At 30.6% G+C, this 12,752-nt stretch overlaps 1 protein-coding gene across 1 annotated transcript in view; it reads left to right on the forward strand.

Annotated features, from left to right (window-relative positions):
• Positions 1–262, forward strand: part of LOC113385681 — a 5,647-nt gene extending 5,385 nt beyond the window's left edge. Inside the window, exon 13 of the mRNA XM_026623525.1 lies at positions 200–262. Within this exon, the coding sequence (XP_026479310.1) occupies positions 200–262 (63 nt within the window). The remainder of the gene's footprint in view (positions 1–199) is intronic.
• Positions 263–12,752: the final 12,490 nt, after the last annotated feature.

Here is a 12,752-nt window from a genome sequence, read left to right on the forward strand (position 1 = left end):
AAATCAACTTATAAATGAATCTTATAGAACTCACTCATTTGGGATGGATATATTATATATATATATATATATATATAATTCTAATTCTTTTAAAAAAGCAAATCTAATTTATAAAGTAAGAAAAAAATGATTCCTTTCAAAATTCACTATTTAAAGAATATAATTCTAAGTTAGTTTTAAATTGAATTTTATTATCTAGATTTTACGCAAATTTTCATTTTTATCTATTTTCATCAAATACTTAAAACCTTCTTCAACTTGACAAATATCAAGTTTGCGATAGTAAGAAGCTACTCGGAAGAACTTTGATTGACATCTCCATGCAATTTTCAGAGGACCCACTTGATGAATTAGTTTTCGAAAAAAAACTACGCATCTTATATTGTGATTGCAACGTTCAATTTCATTCTTTATTGTGAAAGAAATTTTAAATGTTTTGTGTGCGGAAGGGCCATCAGTTCAAGTGCTTATTGTCCGATATAAAACGTACGTTATAGCCATGGGCAATTATGTGAATACGTAGTAGTATGCCCATGTAGAAAACATGTATGATCGAAACTACTAGGCATTTGTTAAGATTTCGATTCATCAAACTATTTGACAACTGTAAAGAATCGATTTCTGGTGAAGTTGCAATGTTGTAAAATGAAAAATACACGGGGAAAATGTGTCCATCTATAGATGTAATACAGTCACGTAATTTTTAACTTCCCGAAGGAGAAGTTTGTTTTCGCTAAAAAATCCGATTTGCTAATTTTATGTTATCTCGACGTTTCAAGCCATTCTGAATAGAATCATACCAAATTTGGCGAAAGTATGTGAGCGTGTGTATGTGAGCTGATATTGTACCTTTTTCTCAAAACGTCTGAACCGATTTCAAAAATTTAAAAGCTATTCGATGTAACTCGAGAAGGACTAAGGAATCGTTTGCCCAGTTTTGCGCAATAACCAGCCAAGCCGTTTTTTTTGTTAATAGCAAAAAAGTGAAAACATTATCATCCACGTTTTTAGCCCACAATCCTGAATTGATGTTAAAAATTCAAAAACAGTTCGAATAATATTGGTTGGAAATCGTGCTTAATAATATTTGGTAAAGATAGACCGAGACGTTTTCTTGTAATTATCAGTTAAAAAACAAATTTTCGACGATTTTCCTGAAATTTAACAGTCCTACAAAAATTGATTGAATTATAAAACTTAACTAATATTTGGAATAATAAGCTACAATTTTAGGACATATAAGCACGTGACTGTGCACTATAAATAATATAATTTATATGTTTTTGAGAGATTTAGGAAAACGCAATGTTTATATTTAATTGAAAGCAAAAAATTTATTTTCGAAATAACGAGTTTAAAAGTTTATTTAATTTTGGTTGATTAAGTAAATTATTGCACATTTCGAAAAGTTTATGCAACTTGCCTTAAGGCAAAATGCCACTTTGTAACTAATTTCTTATTTTATTTTTTTCCATAAAAATAATTTTGTTAATTATATTAACTACAACCATTAAAGCCAAAACAATTATCTGAAAGTTGTATTTTTTTGAAAATTTAAAGAATTCAAGATTTGATAAAGCGCTGGATAATGGAGCCCAAATTTTGGGCCCCAAAGAGAACAAATCATACATCGTGACAAATTTTCATCGGGTTCAAAACTCAAAACAAGGTTTTGCACTAAATGAAAGTCACTTTTTTTAATCGGGAGATCCCTTAGTCAGCTTTTAGAAGTAGTTATAATAAAAGTTTAAGCCTTTTACAGATTTCAATTTTCTTTCTTCTTAGCTTTCGAATGAACTACCCTGTAGTTCTTTTCAAATAATAATATGACATTTTGTTCCTGGAATCAAAGAAATTATTAAAATTCTATCAAACACCTGATAATTTCAATAAAATTGATTGAAATCCTCGATTGGTCCATTGAGTTCATTGATTTAAGTAAAAATAATAACAAATAACCACAAATAAGTCACAAAAATTGTAACAAAATCCCCCTCGAAATGAACTATTGAAAACGCAATTCACGTATGAACTAATTACTGCGTGGCAATGACGCTTAACATCTGACAGTCACGGAATCGTTACTAAAACTAGCTAATTTTTAAATAAGGCCACTGTGTCATTATGCCCTAAATTATTAAAAAATTTAAATATTAAAGATTTGAAAATTTTAATGTTTTTAACTTCCCGTGGGGTAAGTTATACTAACCGCAAAAAAATCCAAAATAAAACTTTATGCATATTTTTACGTTTTAAGGTCTTCTAAACATTTTAGCATACCTTGTGTGTGTGCGGATACAAATTTCGATTCGTATTGATAAGGAAATGTGCTGATTAGTTTTTGGCAAATTTCAAAAATTCGGGGCAAAAAGTGCCAAAAATGGTAATTGATTTTTCGAGAGAACGGAGCGTGCGATTTGTATGATTCAAAAACATTTTATTTGTATTGCCAAATGAAGAAATAAAACAATTTTTGGGAAAGCGGATCTAGCGCTTTCGAAGATCCAAAAAAAGTGCAAAAAATGCCTTTTGGCCAGAAAAACTTTCGAATGTAATATTTCAAAATGTTTCTACGGACTCATCATATGATATGACAGGACACGTCCCACATGGAACCGTGGAAGGCGCCCAGACGTCGATTTGAGCGCCTCTTAATCGCTTCCCATCGATACCTTGCTGCAGTACAATGAGGTGAATTGTGTAACACTCGTGTTCCCAATGCTAGTATGTACATGAACATGTAACACGATGATGAAGAGACCACGTTGGAGCAATCAACTCATTTTACATCTGGATATAGTGGATTGTCTTTTAACAGTGCGAAATTTCGATAATTAGGATTTTTGTATCCAAATTGTAATATTTATCAATTTGTGATAAAATTTCACCAACCTCAATAATAGTGCAGACATTCTATAATGATAATGTATTGGATGGACTAGGGTCTATCGTCGCATTTTTGTAGTGCAGAATGCTGCATAAATAAATTTCATAATTGAATCAAAAGTATTGTTTTGTGCTATAAATTAACAACTTATTATTCAATGCAAGAAAACCCTCAAACTATCATCGATAACACAATTTTAAACGGGATAAGGATATTAATAAATTTCGAAATTCATTGTACATTATGTACATGGTATTTAATTTAAAATGTATATTTCTTTATTGATACGAAGTGTTTAATTAATACGATCATACAGCGGTGTGTATAAAAATTCTACAAATTACATTTGAAATTAATATTTCATATAAATTGTTAATGAACTTACGTTATACTGTTATATTTATTTCCTTTCAATCGATTCTAAAACATCACGAAGTATACAAATTTCTCACAAATAGCTTATTTTTTCATTATTTTCTTAATCAAGACTTATAGAGTCTTATAATACAAAACTGCTTGCTTAGGTAATAAATAAACAATCAAATAAAGTATCTAATATACATAATAGACAGGGTAAAATGGGACAGCCAGATTGGGCAAACAGATTGACCACATTATTCAACCAATGCAAAGTATAATTTTTATGCATAAATTTGAGAGAAGGTACTTGTCCTCCAATTTATTTAAATAACGTCCAGATTCCGAAACAGAACATAGTGAAATATCTTGGTCTCCAGTTAGACAGCAGACTTACTTGGAAAAGCCACATAAAAACAAAAAAGCAGGAAATAATGATCAAAATGAAAGAATTTGATTGGCTACTGCGTAAAAAGTATAAGCTCTCTGTTGAAAATAAGTTGCTGCTATATAAATCAAATCAATAAACCAATCTGGACCTACGGAATTGAGCTCTGGGGATGTGCTTACAAAGCAAATATAGCTATAATGAAGAGAACTCAGTCAAAAATTTTACGTACAATTCTTAATTCTCCGTGGTACGTGACAAATGAAACCATTCACAGCGACCTCAACATAAAAACGGCGCAATTAACGTTCAAAGAATTCAAGGAAAAATACAAACGCAAACTGGACTCACATTCGAACCCATCAATAGTTGACATTACTCAACCTTTTGGCGGAAGGAGATTGAAACGACAATGGCCTTTAGACTTAGTCTTAGATTTTGTCTAATATAATATTATCATATTAATTTTTAAACTGAGAAGATCTCATTGGAGTTCTTCTTAGGCATCGCTCTTAAATATTGTCAATTTAGCTCATAGAAATCTTTGTGTATTTCTGATTGCTAAATAAAACGAGTTAAAAAAAATTGTTACAGCCTTGTATACAACCTTGATCTGGTATTTTGTCAGAAAATTTTATCAGTAGAATTAAAATAACTAATAATTTGATTTGTTTACACTTTTTCCACGGTGAAGGTCCACAGTTAGTTGGTCTTTTTTACCCCAACCACGTTCATAAAGGTTATATTAAAAAACTATTAAATCTTACTTAAAATAAACAATACATCTTAAAAAATAATTAAATAATGCTAAACCAAACAACAGTGCTCAAGAGCAAAAAAAAAAACTATCAAACGAAAGAAAATACATTTATTATGGATTTTCAAACATTGCCTTTTATTTCCTGATAGCAACGTCAGAAGAATCAAGATGATGGCTGGTCACACATCTCTTGCCTTCTACTTTCAAATACTGATGTTAAAGAATTCTTAACTTTACTTGTTGTTGATATATCTTGTTATGGACTTTTCACCAGCGGACCTTTAAGCCCCGCTTCACCCTATCGATAATGCATTTATTTATCTGATTATACTATTAATCGACATCCGATTTCCTCCACTACAGCCGGCGTGTCCGAATCAAGTGGGCAGCGAAGTCTTTTGTTCTAGTATCACAATCGCCTTTGGATCGATCACTTTTCTCGTACCTGTGTGGGCTGTAATGAGCGTTTAGACAAAGTGGGCAATGCGATTTGTATTGACTCCACGAGGTGTTTACATTCATCAGCAGAATATAATACAATAGCCGAGTCTGCGTGCGGGCACAATCGATCCATTGTCGATTGTGGCAATCGGACCGCGTAACTGGGTTGCTCGAGTGGCGGACGGCGGACGCAGAATTATCCAATTGACGTGTATAATGTATTATGATAATGTGAAAAGTAATTGATAGTTGATCTCTCTCAAGAACCAGAACGGTAATAAAAAAAGGCTTTAAAAAACGATCGATGCCGCAATTTTTCTCGATAAAAGGCAACTACTTCGGGACAATCAATAAATATTGTAGCATCTGATTTTATGGTTTTTAATATTTTAAACTTACATGGTACCTATGCATACCAACTATACCGAAACTGTATCCTAATATTCTAATAAATTATTTTGTGTAAATCATTAAATCAATTGATTATATTGCATCAATTTATTACCTAAACACTTTGACACCATTTTATTTAGAAACTATTTTAAAGAAATCTAGTTTCTAATGCAAATATTTAAAACTTCCAACCAGCGAAAAACCGTGCTTAATGTGTTTTATCAATTTATCAATTGCAATTTAAAACTTGAATGTTGAGATTATTTCTTCGGGCGATGTTATAAGGGGTACAAAGGTACAATATGAATATAGGTAATTATACTGTTTAAACCAAATGAATTTCATTACAACAAATAACACGTAACAACTATCGATCTATACTCACTAAGAATCCCAGTTAGTTCCTAATTATAGAAATGTGAATTTTCACTATTGTTAAAAATTACTCCAAGACGGGATAAAAACGGGACAACCAGGTGACAAACACATCTAACGTCTTATTTTTAACTTCCCGTAGGGTAAGTTACAGTAATGGGCCAAAAATCGAAAATGAAAATTTTTGCATCTTTACGTTTCAGAGGTTCAGAAAAAATGGATGTGTGTGTGCATGTGTGGATATAATTTTTCGTCGACGATTTCGTGCGTATGGATGACCTAATATGAAAAATTTAAAAAGCAGTCGATTGCTATACATAGGGAGAAGTGCTGATTAGTTTTTGGCAGATAGCAAAAAGTGCCCAAAATGTCAGTTTTTAAGAGAACGGATCAACTGATTTGAATGATTTAAAAAACATTTGATTCGTAATGATGGGGACAAGAGGTAATTAGATTTTGGCAAAGGCAAGCCCAGCCGTTTCGGAGATACAGAGCTAAATGTGCTAAAAATGGTAGATTTTGGGAGAACTAAGCATCCAATTTGAATGATTTAAAAACGTGTTGACGAAATGATTGCTTTTGGAAATTTTTGTTAATTAATTTTTTTTTTATTTTCAACAAAATTGTTTTTGTATAAAGACAAATAATTCGAATTTTAATCATAATTCTAGCTAAAGCAAATAATTTTAATTATCCATTTGAAAATATTTAATATTTCTCGATTATCTCATTAATGTACGGGACGTTCCAGCAATTAGCCTTAAGGCACGATGAAATACACTCATAGTTTTATACATATTTTCTTCTCTACTTTCAAATATTGTTAAGAAAATACTTAATTTTGCATGTTTATCTTTTGTACCCGCGCAAGTTTAAGTCACGTTCTAGAACGGGTAGCTACCCTATACGAGGTCTGTTCAAAAAGTACCCGGAATTTTCGTTTTTTCAAAAAATATTTATTTATTTGTCTACATTAATGTGGTCTCCTTCAAAGTAGTCCCCCCCAGATATAATACACTTATGCCAGCGTTTTTTTCCAATTTCGAAGCACCCTTGATATTCACTTTTTGATATGTCCTTGAGCACTCTCAGCGATTCGGCCTTTATTTCTTCAATCGAGGAAAACCGCCGTCCTTTCATGGGTCTCTTCAACTTTGGGAATAGGAAAAAGTCACACGGAGCCATATCTGATGAATATGGAGGTTGGGGCATGACTACGGTATTGTTTTTGGCCAAAAAATTACGAACAAGCAACGACGAGTGAGCAGGTGCGTTATCGTGGTGCAACAGCCATGAATTGTTTTTCCATAAATCGGAGCGTTTTTTTCGGATTGCTTCACGCAAACGTCGCATCACTTCAAGGTAATACTCCTTATTAATCGTACGACCTTGTGGTAAGAACTCTTGATGCACTATGCCGTTATAATCAAAGAAAACAGTAAGCAAAACCTTGACATTCGATCGAACTTGACGTGCTTTTTTCGGTCTTGGCTCACCTGGGCTCTTCCATTGGGACGATTGGGCTTTGGTTTCGACATCATAACCGTACACCATGTTTCATCACCAGTTATGACCCTTTCAAGCAAACTTGGATCGTTGTTGACGTCATTTAACAGCTCTTGAGCGATGTTCATGCGATTGCTTTTTTGGTCAAAATTTAGCAGTTTTGGAATGAATTTTGCTGCCACTCGTTTCATGCCCAAAACATTTGAAAAAATGTTATGACATGAGCCAATTGATATGCCAACTTCATCAGCAACTTCTCTAATTGTGATTCGGCGATCATTCATAACCATTTTTTTCACTTCTTTCACATTTTCATCGTTTGTTGACGTGCTGGGTCGACCGGAGCGTTCGTCATCTTCAACGTCTTCGCGGCCATCTTGGAAACGCTTATACCACTCGTAAACACTTGTTTTTTTCATAGCAGACTCACCATAGGCTTTTTGTAACATTTCACACACTTTGTTACACTTTATTTCATTTTTTACGCAAAATTTAATACAAATTCTTTGACTTTTCAATTCTTCCATTGTAAAAATCGCCGAGCTCAGAAAAACACGTCGAACCTTAGCGACTACCACAGACAAAGTAAACAGTGAATATAGCTGAAAATTTCATCATACTTTAGGGGCATGTATACCAACACAATAAAAAAAAAAATTGACAATCAGACACTCCAGACCCGCGAAATTTAAAAATTCCGGGTACTTTTTGAACACACCTCGTATATAACTTCACATATATGCAATGCTGTCAAAGGCTATTTAAAATAGTCTTATGGAAATATGATTTCAAATAAAAATAGCCTATTTTTATTTGAAACCATATTTTCTATAGAGTTGATCGATATCAAGCTGTCCAAGACGGAAATAGAGCATGGAATTTGTTGCAGCAAGCTCCAAATAGTATTTTCAACACACAATTTGATCAATTATCTTTTTACTATGTATTTTAATATCAAATATAGCAAGATTTATTTGTTATTTAATACACAAGCACACACACACACACATATATATATATATATATATCATTTAGCATAAATATGTATGATTTATCTATAATTAATTAATCGCTGAAATAACTAGAATAACTGTAAATATGCCCCATAAATCTCTTCTAAGCTGATACATGTCACTATGTCAAATGTTATATTTGATCATACTTCTTCATAACCGTCGATAGATTTTAAATCTATCATCATAAATCTTTTCAGCATGTTGATTTAAATTCTGATTTGCAACTAGAAATGCATGGTGCATCCATGATTGTATAGTTCATTAAGAATAAGAAATCATTTTCCGAGCAATAAATTTGGAATAGTTAAAGTAAAATCACATTGTATATATATTAACAAAAAAAAATCTTTTAGAATTAGTAAATAAAAATGTAAGACAGACTAGAAATGTATGTATGTGTACGTGTTTTTTGTTATAACTGTCATTCTAGCTTAATAAATTTTGTACTGAATAATTTTTATTGAAATGTAGCTCTCTTGTGTCGAGTGCACATTATGGAATAGCAAAAATTTTAATATGATGGATAAAGTAAGATGCGAATATATTAGTATATACTCTATTCTAGGAATTCCCAAAGAAAAACTCACATCCTACAATTTAATAGTTAAGGCAGTCAATTTAAAAATGGTCTTAACTTTGCTTTACCTTTCGTGCTTTATTGCAATGGTACATCAAATTGATATTATCAATGGTCGCAAATTTAATAAAAAGGCAATTTTATTTTAGTGTCAGATAATAGTTTTATTTTATAATACTTAAGAAAACAAAACAACTCTTATAAAACGGTTATAGAAGTATGAAAATTAAAAAAAAAGTTATACAAGTGCCTTTATCAATGAACCACTATTACATTCTAACAAATAAAATAAGAAGATATTTCAGATCAACAGCTTATAGGACGAAGATTCTGAACGCTGTTAAAAAGTGCACATAAATTTTGTTGCTAAAAAATAGCGAAAATATCCTGAATGTTGTACTGGCAATGACATTGTTTTGCAAATATCCAATGCAATTATAATATATGTACAATGAGATTTCTTTCAAGCAATTTTTGTTTGAAAATTATATTAATATAAATTATTAATTATGATTTATTAATTAATTCTTGAATTAACTTATTCTCATTTAATTAAAATTGATTATAATCTTGTTATTATCAACTTTGTCAACATGAAAAGTTTTATTAAAATATCTAGATCTCCTTGTAAATTTTACTGCCTTTGGTTCTCCATTACAGCCCGCTATTATCCAATCACACAATTCATTATATTTTGTATGGATTTTTATATTATTTAGTAAATTTTGATAGAAAAAATATAAAAGAAAATATAAAAGAATATAAATATAAAATATAAAAGAAAAAAAATACTACTCCTGCTGAGTATGGTAACAACTTCAACATTAAGTCAAAAGTTCTACAATATGTGTATTCCATTTCCATTTCCATTTGCTTTAATGTAGAGCAGAGGTAAAAAAGATCCAAAGCCAAATAAATCATATAACTTTTAACAATACTATTTGAAAGAAGAAAGCAAGATATGTGTAACCAGCAATCACATTATATCCTGCGACATCGCTATCAAGACATAAATGACCATGTATCAATATTTTTAACAAAACTATTTTTTGGTGAGGAAGTTTCTTTGAGTTTGAGCTCTTTTATTTAATTAGTGATATTTGAATATAATTTTCTAAGTATATGCTATTTAATTGTTTTATGGGATGTATTGTTATTTTCAAGTTAGATTCAACAGTCTAGAACAGCTTACTTGTGGACCATGTGATTGTGGTAAAATGGATCAACTAAACTTTATCCTGGCAAATGTGTAGACATTAATTTTCAAACCCCTTTCGATGTGGACGAGATCACGCTATAGTAACAAATTGCAAATTCAATTGCAAATTAATTTTGTGTCAACTTAACCTACTTAGTAGCCAAAGGATGCGTCGCGTTCCATTCTTGAGGCCTTTTACAGGTTGGCACATTATTTATAAGTATGAGTCAACGATGTGGCGAAGTGAAAGTCAAAGTAGGTGCTTCGAAGGTGCGTTATAAAACCATATGTATAACTCATATGTTAGCGTGTTATAATAATATTTCAATTACATTACAATTACCATTGACTGCATAAATCTAGTGCACGATTGTTTTATAGTCCTTTGCTGAATGTCTGTTTTGCCGCTCGGAACGGTTTCGGAGTATTTTACACACATACTTTATAAGACAATTCTGATTGTAAAGGTTGGTAATTCATACTTTTGTTTATTTTATTGCACAAACATCGGGAGATGTTTATTACTGCTTATATTTGTCAAGCTTAAATAGATGCTATTGTAGACAGTTGTTTTTATGGCAATAACTATTAAACCAATTTAGAAAGTCTATGTAGTTAGAAATGCCTAACCCAATATATAGTATTTTCTGGCAAATTTTATTTTGGTAATTATATTTATGTAATTTATTCTTTTTAGCAGTTGCAACACCTATTCAACTTAAAATATCAAAAGCTCCAAAATTTTATCCAGTAGAAGTTAAGCAAAAATCCATTAAAATCCATAGTTAAATGATTTAAGTACATTCGTTTCCCGATCTCCATTTCTATACCAAAGTTTAGAAATTCTTGAATTTTGATATAAATTTTATCTGCAAATATCTTACTAAAATTTTCATTAACTAATTAATTAATTAATTTAGTAATTGGCATTGTTATTATGAGACAGAGTAAGCAATGTATATGGATATACATTGTAATCATTAGATTTAATTTAAAAAAACTGGATTATTACAAGTGATAATTGAAACTAGTGGCGTATGGCATCATGCCTTAAGGAAAATTGCTGGAACTTCCTGTACCGTAACGAAATGTTCGAGGAATATTAAATGTTTTCAATAGATTATTATATATACTGTAACATTGTCTAATATTTAAGAAGTTTATACATTGAATTGCAAAGTTAAAATTCTTTGAAAAAAAAAGATTATGAAATAAAAAAAAGTTTCTCCAAAAGCAATTATTTTGTTTAAACAAGCAGAAAGTTTTTTGAGACATTCAAATCGGACACTTAGTTCTCTCAAAAACTGCCATTTTTTGCACATTTAGCTCTGTATCTTCGAAATAGCTAGACCTGCCTTTGCTAAAAACTAATCACCTCTTCTCCCAATCATTACAAATTGAATGTTTTTTAGACCATTTAAATCGGATACTCCGATCTCTCAAAAACTCGATATCTATTTTCTGCACACTTTGCTCTGTATTTCCGTAACGGTTGGACCTGCCTTAGCCAAAAACTAATCAGCACATCTCCCTATCAATAAGAATCAAATGGAAATACACAATCTTTTTTTCTAAGGTATGCAAAAATGTTCAGAAACCAGTAAAACGTGAAGATATGCAAGAATTTTCATTTTCGATTTTCGGCCCATTACTATAAATTACCCCACGAGGAATTAAAAATGTAATAGTTCAAGATAATTTTGATTCTTCATATTTATAATTATTTTGTAAATTTGAAAATGTCAAGTTTTAAACAATTTTAAATAAAGAAAAAACTGCGCGTTGTCAATTCTATAATGCCAAATTTCGTGTACCAAGAATGACATTATAATACAACGATTACAGTAAAAATATAGAGAATTTGAAATTTCGACTATTTGATTTCACTTTGAGTAGACAATTCTTTTTAACTTCTATTTTACTACAAAATTGTTCATAATGACATTCAAAAATGATTTAACATTTCTGTTAAAATTTTATTTATACAAATATTCAGAAATATGTTTAGCAATGTATAAACATAACCATAGATAGCTAAATCTGTAATTTATCTAAATTAATTATTTTTGCCTATAGATAACTCTAAAATAGAGACAGTGATAACCATTTTGAATAATTTGTGACCTCTATAAATGTAAGTCCGTTAACAATTTAAAATTGTTGAATAGGTGTGTCCGAAAATCTGACGAGTGATGATATGCAAAATATTCTCTCATTACACATTACTGTAAATAATACATGAAACAATAGATCCGTTTAAAAGTTTTAATTGAATTAATTGATAGAAGTAAAGAATGCTCATTATATCACATTTTTATTTAAGTGATTTTAGTTTCAAATCAAAATCTTCTTTAAAGGTATACCTCAACCAGGTATATTGAACGTAATTACAATTTTGTGTATATATAAAAATAGAAAAACGGTTGGAATAAATAATCATTATGAGTTGTGTCGCTCAATTTATACTTAATAAGGTAAAAACAAAATAAATTATGAAATAGAAAAAGCATGTTTTGTGTACTACAACTTTTGTGTAAGTTTATAAGCCCAAATAAATACATACGTATATTCTATGTATGTTTTAAATTCTTCTATTTCTGTAACTCCTATGACATCTTTTATAATAAAATTTCGGTAAATTTTATTTATTTATTTATAGCATACTATTTATCAGTGTGTACTCATTACTTTCTTTTCGCTACAACAATGGGTCATTTTTAAATCGAATATGTTGCCACCTCATAATGGGTTAGATTGATGGACGGTTTGCTTGGAAAATTTTCCAATCATTCATTTGACAAATAGCATTTATCACTCGCTGTCAAAACACTATCACACGGTAGAAAAAAAAATA

This window comes from Ctenocephalides felis, unplaced genomic scaffold (genome assembly GCF_003426905.1).
Source record: "Ctenocephalides felis isolate EL2017-DRISC unplaced genomic scaffold, ASM342690v1 CF-g0.4_SCAFFOLD_03571, whole genome shotgun sequence".
NCBI classification, from domain to species: domain Eukaryota; kingdom Metazoa; phylum Arthropoda; class Insecta; order Siphonaptera; family Pulicidae; genus Ctenocephalides; species Ctenocephalides felis.